Source organism: Ursus maritimus, unplaced genomic scaffold, assembly GCF_017311325.1.
Source record: "Ursus maritimus isolate PB19 unplaced genomic scaffold, ASM1731132v1 scaffold_4, whole genome shotgun sequence".
NCBI classification, from domain to species: Eukaryota; Metazoa; Chordata; class Mammalia; order Carnivora; family Ursidae; genus Ursus; species Ursus maritimus.
Genome location: NW_024426552.1, coordinates 14177970 through 14194386, shown reverse-complemented (window position 1 = coordinate 14194386; position 16417 = coordinate 14177970). Strand labels below are relative to the sequence as shown.

At 38.5% G+C, this 16417-nt stretch overlaps 3 protein-coding genes across 3 annotated transcripts; 1 reads left to right on the top strand and 2 right to left on the bottom strand.

Annotated features, from left to right (window-relative positions):
* Nucleotides 1-1258: 1258 nt before the first annotated feature.
* Nucleotides 1259-1801, bottom strand: LOC103673209 (keratin-associated protein 13-1-like). Its single transcript, XM_008701941.2, has one exon. The coding sequence runs from the start codon at nucleotides 1748-1750 to the stop codon at nucleotides 1259-1261; it is 492 nt and encodes a 163-aa protein (XP_008700163.1). The 5' UTR covers nucleotides 1751-1801.
* A 6011-nt stretch (nucleotides 1802-7812) lies between these two features.
* Nucleotides 7813-8396, top strand: LOC103673091 (keratin-associated protein 13-1-like). The gene has a single exon (XM_008701810.2). The coding sequence runs from the start codon at nucleotides 7893-7895 to the stop codon at nucleotides 8394-8396; it is 504 nt and encodes a 167-aa protein (XP_008700032.2). The 5' UTR covers nucleotides 7813-7892.
* A 6424-nt stretch (nucleotides 8397-14820) lies between these two features.
* On the bottom strand, nucleotides 14821-15719 carry LOC103673092 (keratin-associated protein 14-like). Its single transcript, XM_008701812.2, has one exon. The coding sequence runs from the start codon at nucleotides 15686-15688 to the stop codon at nucleotides 15182-15184; it is 507 nt and encodes a 168-aa protein (XP_008700034.1). The 5' UTR covers nucleotides 15689-15719; the 3' UTR covers nucleotides 14821-15181.
* Between the last annotated feature and the right edge of the window lie 698 nt (nucleotides 15720-16417).

Sequence of the window (16417 nt, the reverse complement as noted above, 5' to 3'; positions counted from 1 at the left end):
CCAATATAAACTTAGAAGACTGGGTTTTTTCCAAGCTTTGAGTACTCTGCATTCCATTTCCTAATTTCAGAGATGTTTGAGGACCTTATAAAATAAAAACTAGGGAAAATATTTAAACACTGCTTGTTCTATATTAATATCACATCTCCAGTTGTTATCATGCTATGTTAGTATGTTACAGTATCTGTATTATCTACTACATGGTTAGTTTCTATGTTACATGTTAGTACCTTACATTTATAACCCTTGGTTGTAGGAGAGAAGAATGGGGTAAATAAAGGACATACAATTTTATTTCAATATACAGCGGAAAGAGTCATTTTTAATGAAATTAAAGGTTTCTTGTTTAGATTAGATTCTCATTTAGTCAGACTCAGTGTATGTGTTGGCAAAGAACCCAGGTGCAACTTTACACCTGCTGAGCCGAGTTCCTCACCAGCTAAGTTTGTTCCCATCTAAGTTGTTCTTATACAAATGGGGATAATTTGAACAGATTGAAAATAGTGATTGGAGTACAGGGATTTAGTCAATTAAAAAAAAAAATATGTGGCATCGCTTCACTGTGATTAGCAAAAGCTCATAGGTGTTCTTTTTCTAAAATGTTACACCCACACACTAGTCTTCCGTTCGAATAACCTGCAAGCACAGGCCTCATCATGTAAATCTAAACTTTGTTCCTACACTCCTCAAATTTCTCTGGTACATAATGTCTTTATTACGTCTTTGTATGCATAGTCTATATTCATTGTGTGAACAAGATATTCAAATCTCTTGAGATTTCATTGAGAAAAAGGCTGTGCCTAGAAACTGTGGGCATCCAAGAAACTACTTAAACAGCGGGAAATACCCAAAACCAACCAAAATTAGTACACGGCCAGTAAAATCTGAGTTTTCCAAAACCCATTAACAAAAGCATTGATAACACAAATCCTAGTTGACATATTACTAATAAATAACAATATTAACAACATATTTAGATAGCAGAATAAAGATTTTATTAAAATAAAATCATTTGACTTTTCATCTATTGTTGGGAGAAACGCAAACCATGAATTTTATCAACAATGGAATTTGAATTACTCATTAATCTTATAGTTTGACAAAGTTCTTCTATCAGCCAGTGTTTGAAGGCTGGCGAGGTAAAGTTACTGGAGATCAGGGAATATTAGATGCTTTTTAATGGAAGAAATTAAGATAATACATAATCTCAGGACAGAATCTGCATTTCTTAAATGGATTTCACTCTTCAACATGCCAGTCAGTAGCAGCCAGATCTATAGTGTGGCCAGTAACAAGACGAATGGAAACTCCTGAAAGGAAAATAGATTGGGAGATAGAAACTGGATCCATAGCTTAGAGAAGGGTAACCATGGACTCTAAAACCCAGGGGTCTGAAGCCCAGGGATCCACAGCCCAGGGAGTAGCAGTTTCTGGATCCGTAGCCCAGGGAACGGCAGCTGCTGGACCCAATGTCCACAGACCCAGGGTAAGCAGTCCAGCAGGGACTGCAGAGCGTGGAGGTCCTTGGGCGGTAGCAGGACGTCTGGCAGGGGCTGGACACCACACAGGATGTCTGGCAGCTGGTGGGCTCACAGCAGGTCTCCTGACAGCCACTGGAGAGGGAGGAGCCCAGCTGGCAGGTGCGGTAGACCAGGTTGCTGGGGTAAGAGCAGCAGGAGGAGCCTGGGTAGCGCAAGTAGCCCCCAAGGGAGCGGGAGGAGAAGTTTCCAGAGCAGCAGCTGTAGGACATGTTGGCAGGAGATGTGAATTCTGCTGAGTTACAGTGAGAAGATTCTCTGTTTGAATTTCATCTCTGGACTGGGGTGTTTATATACTCCCAGCCACGGGTGTGGCACGCTGCAGAATCATGCATGGTTCCTATGTCAGATCTGTTCTTTTGCGTATGTGTAACTCAATAATCTCCTTTGTAATTGCAGTTGACTAGTTTCCCGCATTTGGATTTACGGGTGCTCTAATTTTGGTGTTATAGCCAAAGCTAGTGAACTGCTCCTACGTCAGAAATGCCATGAGTGTTTGACGTTAATGTTCATCCCATCATGATGAGGAAAGCACCACAGCCAGGACAGCTTCTCCTGGGGCTTATGCTACCTGCATCTGTTTCCTGCGTTTCAACATCTGGTTTTCCTGGTGGATGCTTTTCTCCTAAGAGTGGGGAATGAGACCACATCATTTTTTTTTCCTGGTACAATGGATCAGAGGCACATTGTCCACCTGGATAGAACCTTCCAAGAATGATCCACCTTGTCATCATACGCCACATGCTCCAGAATTACTTGTTGGTAATTTGTTATGCCAGCAATAGAGAAGGAATGTGTCAAGTAGTGGTTACCCAGTGTGTCTCTTGTCCAATGAAGAGAGACCAAACATAGATGAAACAAAGACAGATGGCTAGACACTGACAGACATCTTGTCACATATCTAAAGATAAGGTGACAACACAAGGGCTCGTTGAAACAATCCTAAAGAAGATCAATCTAGGCCTATCTCTAGGCAGTCAAGAGGAAAACACTAGCCTATTGAGGGCAGGGAATAGCTAAAAGAGGAACAGAGAAAGCTTCAGAGATTTCAGCCTTTTTTCTAGTGTGCTCTTAAATGATGATCTGTTCCATCCTAATGTCTTTAGAATTAGAACCTTTCAAATTTAGTATACTTTATGAAAGTTGATGTATTATCCATTTTATCATCTACATTTATAAATATCCAGGGCGTCTAACCTCTTAGAATATCTTAGCTTTTCACTACACAGGTTTTGAATGATTTTCTGGCACTTGCATAGCCTGGTACCACCCTGAGTTTTCCTGCCTAAATGTTTCTTGTCTGGGTCCCTTTTTCTCTGGGGGGTACATGAATCTCTCTCTCTCTCACTCCCCCTCTCTCTTTCTTTTTCTCTCTCCCCAACTCTATCTGTCCCCCTACCATTTTTCATTCTTGTTTTTTTCTCTAAGTTTGGTTTTCTCTATTTTTCTTGTTTTGTTATTTTTTGGCATTGCGTAACTATAGATTCACAATTTTTTTGAAGTTTGCTAATTCATCATATTCTAAGAGTATAACCGGCTGCTTTCTAAGTTCAATGTTAAAATAAAATGAGTTAAAAAAATAAATAAAATAGGGGTGCCAGGGTGGCTCAGTTGGTTAAGTGTCCAACTCTTGGTTTCAGCTCAGGTGATGACCTCTGGGTCGTGGGATCGAGCCCCATGTCAGGCTCCACCCTAGGCATAGAGACTGCTTAAAATTCTCTCTCTCCCTCCCCCCCCCTCTGCCCCAACTCCCACCCACTCTCCCTCTCGTTCTCTCTCCAAAAGTAAATAAATAATAAATTCATAAATAAGTAAATAAACTAATTAGTTAAAATCAGTTAAATGATATTCTAGGCCCAGGATAATGTACTATCATAGTTGATGGCAAAATTTTATTTTACTAATAAAACTATAATAAACTCATAGCAATAATGTTAAAAGTATTGAATTTTTTCAATAAAATGTATAGCAGTTTTAAAAGTAACATACTGTAAACCTTCTAGAAGGAAGAGAACTGAGGAAAGATGTAAATGAACCCAATTCAAGTAGCTGCTTTGTGAGTCCTTGATTTTCTGTTCTTCAAAACCAGAATTTCTCCTTGCTTTGTGCCTCGGCAAGTAGGTAAAGTGTCCTATTGATTCCTATTGATACACTATATTGGACACTATGACTTCCCCAATTTTTCTGTTTTTGAACACAATTCTTTAAAATAGTGTTGGTCAGAGAAGATTTCAGTTATATGGGATGAATAAATTCTGGGGTTCTAACGTACAACATGGTAGCTGTAGTTGGTAAAACTATTAATACCACTTTCGCATACTTAAAATTTGCTAAGAAAGATCATCTTAAATGTTTTAACCACATGTGCAAGAATTGTAACCATGTGAAATGGTGACTATTTTATTAGTTTGATTTTGATAATCATTTCACAATGTAGACTTGTATCTAAACATAACATTGAATACCTTAAATACATATAACTTATTTGTCATTTATACTTCAATAAAGCTGGAAAAAATAAAATAATCTTGAAGGTAAAACTTACGGGTTAAAAGGGGAGCATAGATTTATTTGGTAAAGCACGAAATTTAGTGAATTTGTTTTCAATGACTCCAGGGTCCTTGTTCAAGGATCATTCTTCCGAGAAGAGGTGTTTTTCTCTCCCCTTTGCCTCTAAATTTCTAAACCTTCATCTATATTAATATAAATTTCAAAAGGATTTGTCAATTCCCCACCTGTGGACTAATTCCCTAACCTTAGACCCAGTGATTATCTTGTTTGTTCTATATAACATGGACCTCCACCATTTTCTGAACTGATTTATTTATTAACAATTAAAAATTGAGATATTTCACATAAAATTGATTACTCTGGGATGTGCATCCAGTGGCTTCTGGTCTTTTGATTGCAGAGTCCCATCACTAGGCTATGAACAAAATGGTCTTGATATTTGAGGCATGTTTCCAACAGAATCTCATCCATAGTTGAAAGTTGCAACTTTGGGCACCCACCTGCTGCTCTTCTTCAAATTACCAGTCACTAACAGGCTGGAGATTTACCTTTTACTAATTATCTAGGTTAGACATTCAATAAGAAAAAGTCAATACTTTTCATTTAAAGATTCTAAATCTATGTGTTATTATTTATAACCACAAGATGCGTTGTTATTATCCAACTTCGATTAGGAGACTTTCAAATTCTCTATTCTTGAAAATATATTCGTTGGACAAAGACATCATGGATGCTTTTCTTAAATGTGCTACATGAAATATTAAAGCACATTTCTCTCTGTAATATATGCTTGGTATTTCTCTCTAGGGATCATTTCATTTAAATTTTATAAGGTGGAGAAATATTGAAGATTTTTCAATAAGCATATCAAGGAGGTTTCCAAGTATGTATTTTTTTCTATAAATTATCCAAAAACAATGGTTGAGAACATGAGTTCAAATGCAAGTTGTTTACTTGGGAGGGGAGACCAACAATTACCTGCAGGGTAGTGGGAAATGTGACAGACAGTAGGAGGAAGGAAATGCGGGCTTCATTACTAAGCCAGGCACCACTGCAGACAACTGAAATTCAATCCTGGTGGAGAATTCCCCACAGAGGGCTCAGCAAGCCCTTGTGGAGTGAAAAAGTCCTTGGGCAGAGTTTTATAGATAACCCTAGTAATCAGTACACTTTAGAATTTACAGATGATTACCCAGGGGATGTAGGCAGGGTGTGACGACTTCTGTTGGAAATGAAGTGTCACTAGAAAAGCAGAGATACAATAAATATGGAAAGGAATAAGATAAAATCTGGAAGGATAAAATGGGATAAGAAAATCAGAAAAGTGTGAAGGCAAGCGTTGAATTCAGGCCATATTGTGGCACAATGTAAAGTATATATGCTATGGAAATGAGAGACAGGGTTGGAAAGAAAGGCTGCATACCCACAATTGTAACATTTGAATTTCCTGAAATTTGGTAGGTGTCATCTACTACCAGGGAAACTACTCTAACAGGATTTTTAAATGGCCACCTTCACTGTAGCTCCTCACTTATTTGAATCATTCCTATGTATTTTAAAAATAAGTAAATATTTCAAAATTACGTAAAATTAGCAAGTTAACATTGCTTTAAACATTGAACCCTTCTTTTCAATGAGAATAGAAAATCTGGTGAAAATACATCATCATCATCATCATCATCATCATCATCATCATCATCTCTGTTTGAAAACTTCAGAGAAATACCTAAGTATTCTAGAGTCCCAAGGATACTATATGGGTCAGGGCTGAAGTCAAAAGAAATAAGCCTACATCTGGAGTTGCTATTCTCTTAAAATTATATGTTGATTTTGAAAGTAGTGACCGAGAGGCTAAGAGAATTCCATAAACTCACTGGGCTTAAGAAATAAAATTGGAATTCAGCGTCTATTGGAGTTGAGATCATAGCAAATATCCCAGACCTTAGAGAACCAATTCCTAGAAGTAAAATTGAAGTGCTAATAAACAGCTCTTCATAAGGACTGAAGCCCGGGTTTGAATTATCTCAATCCCTGATTGGACTAAAATGATCTAGGATGTTGGTGACCTTATCCTAGCAGCCTGCCTGAAACATAAGTAAATTCTTTCTAGAGGAAGGTCAATCATTCTGGGATGTGTGTGTATATATTTCATATATATACTACTCCCAAAATATAGTAGGAATATGAGAAGAAAAGACTGAAACAAAAGAGAACACCAGAAAATGGAATCTGAAATACACAGTCCACGTGCCAAAATCAGACTTTAAGATACCTATGTGAAGAATTTAACATTAGGAAATAGGAAGATATTATCAAGGAATAATTATATTTAAAGAAGTAACGATAGGATTGAGAATTTTGGCAGAAAACTAAAAGCCATGCAACAGAACCTCATTGAAATTTTGGAAATTTACGATATACTAACTGATCTGTAAAACTTAATTGATGTGTTTTATCAGGAGATGAAACAAAGCTGAACAGACAATTAATGAATTGGGAGATAGGATAGGAAGAAATTCCCAAAGTAAGTATAAAGAGATAAAATGAATGAAAACAAAGAAAAGAGTATGAAGCATATGTAACAGAGTTTAATAGTATATTTTGCTTATAATTAGAATCTCAGAAAAAGGGAGCAACAATATTTGAAGAGACTATGGTTGAGAATTTACCAAAATTGATGAAAGGCATGAGTAGAGCTGGCTTGACACCGAGATGGAATGAAAAGCTCAAGGATTACATTTGGGAAATGTCTGTGAGAGAATTGGAGGAAGGGGTGAAGAAGGTGAGGAGAGCTCTTAGACCCGGTACAAGTCTGACCACAGTGCCTGAGGCAGCCACACAGACTAGGCATAACTCCCCGAGGCTATTGGGGAATCCTCAGTCATTGGGCATCAGAGAAGTCCCCTGTGTCCCCGGACAGAGCTTATCTAGTATCTGCTGCCCTGTAGCACATGGGGCCCTTGGTCAACTCAGCCTCCTGCAGTTGAAGATCTGAGAAGGAAAGTCTCAGGGTTGATATGCATATGAATGAGAATCTGTTAGGATTATAGGCCTCATATCAGACACACTGAACCTAAAACCCACTTATTTCTTCCCTCATTTCAATACTGCTTAGCTCTTTGGTTTTCTTCCTAAGACCCCTATTGATCTGCACTTGTGACTCTGCCTTGGTTCTGTCCTTCACTGTAACCATGTCTCCAAATAAATGTCCAGGTTTCTCTCTGGCTTTAACCATCAATGATATATAATTTGTATTGGCTGACATTCCCCCCCCCCTTCCATTGCATCTGAGACATACTGTGTAATAGAATGTGGATGTAGATGGACAATAATTTTGGAAAATGAGAAAACATGGTGACAAGTAAGGTCAGTATTTAGTCTGTTCCTATTAAAGCCAAAAATATACCTCTAATCAATTGACAAAGCAGAAAAATAGTTATATCTCATTTCCTGCCATTTAAGAAAAGTATATGCCTATTATTGCCAGGAATAAAACACCTGAAGTTTATGGCAAAAGGAAAGGAAGGGCTTTCCTGGCTGAGATGACATGAACATTAATGTCAAACAGTGACGGTATTTCTGACATAGGAGCAGTTCACTAGCTTTGGCTGTAACACCAAAATTATAGCATCCATAAATACAAGATACGGGAAACTAGTCAACTGCAATTACAGAGATTACTGAGTTACACATACGTCAATGAGGGCACACGAATATGTAAAGGATGACCGTGTAGGTCACCATACCCATGGCTGAGAGTATATAAACACCCCGGTCCAGAGATGAAATTCAAACAGAAAATCTTCTCACTGTAACTCAGCTGAATTCACATCTCCTGCCAACATGTCCTACAGCTGCTGCTCTGGAAACTTCTCCTCCCGCTCCCTTGGGGGCTACTTGCGCTACCCAGGCTCCTCCTGCTGCTCTTACCCCAGCAACCTGGTCTACCGCACCTGCCAGCTGGGCTCCTCCCTCTCCAGTGGCTGTCAGGAGACCTGCTGTGAACCCGCCAGCTGCCAGACATCCTGTGTGGTGTCCAGCCCCTGCCAGACGTCCTGCTACCGCCCAAGGACCTCCACGCTCTGCAGTCCCTGCTGGACTGCTTACCCTGGGTCTGTGGGCATTGGGTCCAGCAGCTGCCGTTCCCTGGGCTACGGATCCAGAAGCTGCTACTCCCTGGGTTGTGGATCCCTGGGCATCAGACCCCTCAGTTTTAGAGTCCATGGCTTCCCTTCCCTGAGCTATGGATCCAGATTCTGCCACCCAACCTACTTCACCACTAGGAGCTGCCAGTCATTGTGTTACAGGCCTCCCTGTGGATCTAGCTTCTATAGTTCAACTTGCTGAGGGTCCAGATGTCTTTGAGTATTGATGTCAAAGTCTCTACTCAGTGCAGCCATCATTTTCATTTCCACCAATTACTACTATTCTTTTATTCCTTATCATCAGTTTCTTGTAGCCCCAAGTTTTGTCTGACTGAACTTAATGAGTAATCTCAAATGAAGTCTTAAATTCTGTACTATTGGTAGAATACATGATATTGGATTTTCATTGAAAAGCAATTGAAAAGGAAAATTATAATCTAATAAATATTTGTAATCTGGCATTCAAATATATTGTTCATCTTCTTTTTATTATTATTATTTGCCTGTAGTTTTTGTATTTTATGGACTTGGGAGATTTTGATAAAGATCAGTATGACTCTGAGACTGGGTTTGGGCACATACAATGTGATAGATTTGAGCAAATTTCTTTTGACATTGGCTATGTTTTCTGCTGGGAGTATTCATTTCCTGGAGGTCCATATTTTGCATGTCTCAATGTCAGTGACACTTGCCTGAGAATAAGGATCATGAATTTTTGCTGATAAAGGAAAGCAAAGAAACTGGTACATAAACTAGAAATGCAGACAACAAGAATATAATTGACAAGGTGAGGTTATACATCAATAGACATGTACCTCAAAGTCCAGTCTCTGAGTGTGGATTTTCAGCAGAAAACAGATGATCTATAGATGCTCTTTGTTGGTTAGCCTAAGTGCCGTGATCCCTGCCTGCCATAGGTGATGTGTTCCTGAGCCTTACCTATAAACATATGTGAGTTTTGAAATGATCTTAGATGGGGGAGTAACTGGGTTAAGGAAGTGTGAATAACCTCCTCATGTTTCTCCAAGGTTCAGCCTTTCAAGCTAAGAGCAACACACCTGAGCAGTGTTGAACATTTATGTTTATTAGTCCTAGCCTCAATCCCCATCTCCCCAAAATAGAGCTGAAGTCAAGAACTTGGGTGCAGGTAGTTTACTTGGTATAAGATCCCAGGGAGCTGGTTTGGGAGACCATGGAAGTTTAGAAAAATCAGAAAGGAAAATCTCATAAAAGGATGTATTTTTTAGTTAATATTACAGTGGGCAATGGGAACCCAATCCTTCTGGGCCTTTTTAGGAACTTATAGAATGACTCTTGGAATTATTTACCCCAGGATCTGGTCAACAAATGGAAGCATTTATCCATCAGCTTCCATGTCTCTCATTGGTTCAGTGTTGTCCCAGATGTAAGCTAACTTCCTGGAACTCCCTTCAGTGTGCAAATGAGGATTCACATGGGCTCCGTTTGTTTTCCTGCCTGTGACCTCAGAGAAGCTCAGGCAGAGAGTGAAAGAAATGTTGTGTTTGGGAAGAGAAACTGTCTGCACAAAGAGAGTTGAGGTCTGCGTGAAATTGTTGACTGTAGCTGTGCCTGGGATCCACCGAGAGAATGACGACGTAGGGGAGAGCGCAAACGGAGTCAGATATACCACTTTCATTTAATGCTCAAACATCCCTGTGAGAAAGATAAACATTATGTCCTATAGACCTTTCCAGACATAAGGGAATAAAAACTCAAAAGGATTAGAAGCTTGCCAAAGTCTATAAATCAAAGATCTTGTAGAATCTGACCTCTTGAATCCATCTTTTATTGTTCTTTCTGGATTTTATTTTATTTTTTTAATATGCAACTCTGTTTAACCAAAGAGTACCTGAGTACCTCTGGTACTACAGAAATTCCTTTATATGAATAGGCTTCAACTCCTATGGGATCTCCTTTCATTAGCCTCATGAATTGCATCCAGAACAAAGAGTAGAAATGAAAACAAATTTAGAGTTTTGGAGAAAAGCGCGAAGGAAGGGTGAGCTAATTTCATTTGAAAGTATTTATATTAACTATAATACCTAATAAAAGACCGAGAGAGAAATATTTGATTGCCTCTCAGGAAGAGATCCCTGGAAATTCGGAGTGTTGTGACAAACCCTATATTCTTCATGTTAATTATTATTATTAGTGTCACATCATGATGTTTCCTTCCTCAATACCTAACACTATGAACAAAAATATATATTTTTTAAAAAGCCCTCTCACATCTCACTTGGTATATTCAAGTTCAATACCAGCAGCCAAAAATTGGAGATGATCAGCTTCTTGTTAAAAGTTTAAAAAATGAAACAAATGAAAAAATAAAGATGATTCTTAAGTAACTTGACAGATTTCTTAATTTCCTTTCAAATTCCCCAACACAAACACTGCTGCTCCTAGAAGCTTTTCTATGAAAATTTAAAAAAAAAAAAAAAAAAAAGTAAAATTGCCAAAATCTTGTGACATCTCCCAGAAACTGTAAACTGGATTCCCATATTGGTGAGTAAGGTTGAAGGAGTGGAAGCAGTCTGAGTAAAATCAAAGGCAAGTCCTTGAGTAGAGAAAAGGAGTACTGTTTGCTCATAAGTAACATAGGTGTGGGGGGCTGGAGGGGGAGGGGAAGATTTAGAATCTAGCTTGGCAGAATAGTAGCCCTACCCTCAAGAAACAGAAGAAAATTTCTTGTGTGTGCTTTGTTATGTAAAATAGCATACTAACAGCCTAAAAACCCACAACACAAAGGCACGAGGATAATAACACAACAGAGGTGATCGATGAGGTAAGGAAAAAGGAAAAGCATTGATTGCCAAACTAATCTACTGTGGGTGTACACATGACTGCTTTTAAAGTTTTAAAACTACTGCCCCAACTTTCAGTAGCAGAATATTCCAGTTTGTTTGGATACAATTATGAATTATTTGTTTACAATACTTACAATTGTTATTTTTTCTCCATAGGAATCTTACTTGTCTTTACCAAGATGCTGTCCTTTACCAGATTTGCATTTTTTATTATTACTGAGGCAACTAATTATTTTATCTTCAATGTTGACCTTTTTAAATAACTTTACATGAACATCGTCAAATAGAGCATTATGAACTTTACGTGGATTCTTTGTACTGTGCTGGGGAGAAGAACATTTTACTTCTACCCTTGAGGTTCTTTGGCTGGTCTAATAATTAAACTGATTTAAAACAGATGAACAGGAGTAAAACAAAAGTTTCATAACTTGTATAACTCCAAGAGGGAAGTAACCCCTTGAAATGGCCAACACCACCCCCTTAAATACCATCTTCAGCTGAAGACAAAGGAAGACATTGGGGGTATGGAGTCAGTTATGGAGGTGACCAGGAAAATCTCAGTAAACAAGGTTGATGTTGTTATGCAGATTGAGGTCCTCACCTTCTCTCTGACAAGAGTTTCCAGACTGTTGAGTCTCCCCTTTTCCTGGCACAGGGTAGGAGACACCCTTACAAACAAGTTTCTCTTATGAATACAAATGTCTCTCACAAAAGGGTAACTTCTACTCAATTTTCAGATCTTCTTTTGGGTCTGCATTTTCTTAAAAATAACCAACTTAAAATAATTGACAAGACAAGGTGGCATATTTGGAGGTGGCAGATTTTGCTCCCCTTCAGATGGATGAAGAAATCAAACCATTATTAGAATTAGTTCATTTTCTATGGGAAACATTTGACAATACGGACATAAAACTGCCTTCATCTAATCCTTGGTGAACTTTTCCTACTGCTAACAGAAGAACACATCAACAGCTATTGCTTTGGTGTGTGTGTTGTTCTGCACACACAGGAAAACTTAGGGTTTATCATGAATGAAAATCATTTGGAATAGTTATTTGACCTCAATGAAAGCGTATGCATCCCAGGGATTTATTAACACACCTTTTGCAATTGCTAATGATAACTCATCATCTTTGGAAGCAACTGGTGACACAAATTTAACAGAAAGAGAACTCAAATACAGAAAGAAAATAGTCTTATTTGGGCCCCAGTTAGGACAGCTGCCCAGGAAACAGGATCTTCAGGAGAATGAAAGTGCTCCAGAGAACGAACAGTCTTTACAGGATAATATACTTTTCTACATCTTGGAAAAGCTCAAAAAATTGTGAATGAGCATATAGGCGGAAATCCCACATTTGAACATCAAGGAATTCAGGGAGTAGGAGCACTGATCTGATCGCTATCTCAAGGACAAAATGGTTTTCCTTTAGTACTTGTCCTTAACGCAGATGAACAACGCATGCGTGGTGGGCCATAAATCAGACCTCTGGCTTGAACAAAGTTTCTGTAGGGTCATGCTGACTTAGAAAGAAGGCTAAAATGGTTTCCTTTGTACATCAGGCCTTTAGAGAGTTTTTCTCTCATCACAATCATCTTATTTTTTTTTCATCACAATCCTCTTAAAAGAACTTCTACTTTCCAGGAGTGTGGCTGGCTCAGTCGAAAGAGTGTGCGACTCTTGATGTCCAGGTCGCGAGTTTGAGCCCTGCATTGGGTGTAAAGATTACTTAAGTACTCACTTACATAAATAAATAAATAAATAAATAAATAAATAAATAAATACACACATACACACACACACACACACCCTCAAAAAACACTTCCACGTTCTTTTGAAGGAGTTGTTGATGTTTCTTCAGCAAAATTGTCTCTAACTTTTCATGTGGTCAGTGACTTTTTATTATCCCCATGGTAGATAATAAATGGCATCAATTAATTATCCCCATGGTGGATAATAAATGGCATCAAATTATTGTACAAATTAAATATTCACGATCAACTTACTTTAGGAATAGAAATTCTGTATTCACTTTTTTCATTGAAAAAGAACTTTCAATTTTAGCTCATTGCTCCTAAAAATATTTTTTTTGCAAAGTTTAAAGAAGAAAGATGTTCCCGGACAAAACCAATAGTTGCAGATTTAAACAATATAATATATGGTCAAGCCACCCCAGCAAGCATGTAAATTATTCTTTATATGCTGTGTGGCAGCCTCAGTTTAAGGCTCATATTTCCATCCACAACCCACCAGTAATTCTCAAATTTCTCACTATCTCCACCTACTGGTAACTTGGTGTATATTATTGCATGCTGGGGCCTACGGAAAGAGCCATAGCAGTACTTATGGCTAGGTTAGAAAAACAAATGACCCATCGCCAGGATTTGAATGTGTGAACAGTCCTACCGCTTGTATCTGAGTGTAATTTGTCTTTCAGTGATCCCTCTGCACACTGTCTTTGAAAGCAAAGCGATAGTTCTATATTACTCAAAAAAGTACGAACAAAGGAAGGTTAGAAGACTTTTCTTCCAGATTTAACGTTGGTTAAAGTAAAACCACCGCTCACTCTACATGCATCTTATACTCCACGAGCTACAAGCATGACCAAAGTGGAAGGGTCCCAAACCAATCTCACTTATGTTAATTCAATTATCATTCATTATAAATAAAAAGTAGGAAAAAAAATCTAAGACTGTCACCAAATGTGACTGGATACTGAGACAAACAGAATGAACCAAGACGTATGGTTTCCCTGTGGGTAAGAATCTAGTCATCCGTGCCCTTAGTAATGTTGTCCTTGACTTAGTGGATAAAAGTCTGGGGCAGAACTGCTGATTCCCGGGTTATCAGCTGCCTGGATATTTAGCTGAATGCGATAACAATAGAATATTTGCATTGGTCTTGAGTCTTGTTTTGTTGTTGTTTTCAAACAAGTGTTATTAACCAAACAACCAAAAAGCTGGAGCAAGTAGGGATTTCATCAAACCTACAGGACTGACTATATTGGGCCTGCTTACTAATAAATGTTGGAATGTGTTAGATATTTCATTTAGAGACTTGAATTCTTTTTTATATTATTATTATTATTATTGAGTTTTTATTTTAATTCCAGTGTAGGCAACATACAGTGTTATATTGGTTTCAGGTGTACCACGTGATGATTCAACACTTGGGACTTGATTTCTTATGTCAGTTGAGTGGGGTGACGGGAACCCTCACCAAGTCTAACTCACTAACGTCTAACTTCCTACTGGAGAGCTTCACTCCACTTTTGCAGGCGCTTTAGGGTATATTTTATGAGAGTAGACTCCTTTCCAAAATTATGTGGTGTATTTAATATCCATTACAATTTGTAATTATTTTATATAAAAACATAGAAATTTCTAACCCCATACAGAACAAAGGGCCACAATGGTTCATAGTCTTAAAAGTGTTTTTCTAGGTTTTATCATATGAAGGTATGGAGTAGATATTAAAGATAAAATGATTTCTTTCAAACCAAAAGGACAATTGATGATTTTATTTTTTAAAGTATATATTTTAGAGAGAGAGCACGAGTAGGGAGAGCAGAGGGAGAGGGAGAAGCCAGCTATGTGCTGAGCACAGAGCCCAACATGGGGCTCAATCCCACAACCCTGAGATCATGACCAGAACCGAAACCAAGAGCTAGAAGCTCTACTGACCGAGCCACCCAGGTGCCCCTTTTGTAAAAAATTTTTGAATGATAAATACAAATACAGAAATATCCAGTCAGATATTTAGAAATAGTTTTGAAGACACAGAGCAAACAAATAATATGAAAACATATATGTGAATGTCATGTAACATATTTTTATTTAAACTTACATTTTTCCATTTTGTAAAATTTGAAACAAATGCACTAGGAGAAATAACCAGGAGATAGTAAGAAAGATATTAAGAAAGAAATATGTTTCAATATTACATCTCTATATAACTATAAGAAAGCTGTTTCGGCATCTTTCTTCAGTGAATGTATTTTCCAATTACCGGAATTCAAATTATTTCTAAACCATAGTAGCTAACAGTACAAGTCAAATTTGTAAGCTAATGATAGGACAGAGATCAACAGATACCATGGATCCTGACATAGTTGGTATTGTGGTAAATTGCTAGACACAGTAGGTATTATGTTCAAACATAAGATTAGTAAAAGCCAGATCCCCAGGTTGGTTGGTAGAAAGCAGACTGGCAGCTTCTAGAAGAGAAGCGGAGTGGACGATAAAAGCTGGATCTACAACCCAGAGATGAAAAAGCACTGGGACCACAGCCCACTGATTGGAAACCACCCAGTCCAAAGCCCAGAGAGGGAGAGCCACAACCAAAAGATTGAAGGCCGCTGGAGCCAAAGCCCAGCGACTCAGTGAGAGTCGTCTGGCAGGGACTGAAGAACGTGGAGGTCCTCGAGGGGAAGCAGGATGTCTGGCAAGGTCTGGATACCAGGTAGGACGTCCGGCAGCTGGTGGGCTCACAGAAGTTCTCCTGGCAGCCACTGTAGAGGGAGGAACCCAGCTGGCAGGTGCTGGGCGAGTGGAGGTTAGTGCTGCAGAACAGGTTGCTGGGGTAGGATGAACCATAGAAGGATCCTGGGTAGCTCAAGTATTCCCCAAGGGACTGGGAGGAGAAATTTCCAGAGCAGCAGTTGTGAGACATGGTGACAGGAGATGTGCTGTGCAATGAGAAGATTCTGAGTTTGAATGCCACTTCGTGGACTGGGGCATTTATATACCCTGATCATTGGGTGTGCCATCCACGTGACGCATAAAAACAGATTACCTTCTGCTTTGAACTGAATTGAAAAGATCGTCATAATCAAACATATGTAGTGTTTGTGGTTTTACAACTGGAAAGTGCAGTAATGCATGTGCCTTGGAATTCAGGTAAATAGTGTTGAATCTTCAAAGCTATTAGTCATCTCCCTCTACCAAAGGTCACCCCGCAGATCGCTCAGAGACCTGCTTCAGAGGTAGACAGTGTCTGCGATGAGGAAAGCTGGCTTAATTAAAAATAATTGATACCCCTTTCACAATCTGCCTCAAAATTGTTGCCATCTGGATAGCCAAGTTGCTAACTAACTGATCTATTCATAGTCCTTTCTTTTAAACAAAAACACACATTGATTGTTGCCAAGCAAGTTTACTTAATGAATAGTGTCATCAGGAAGCAGCAGTGGTAATGGCAAGATGTATGAGGATTTTTTTTTCTAATCAGATCTCAGTTTGAATGGCTTCAGCGAAATATTAACTGAGGTTCCCTTATTTACCATGTTTCTGCTTAAACTGTATGCAGACTAAGAGTCGACTTTAGTTTTTCTTTCTTTTGTGTGAGTGTGTTTACTGCGGCATAAGTCAAATATTAAAATTGCTTTACATTAGTTTGGAA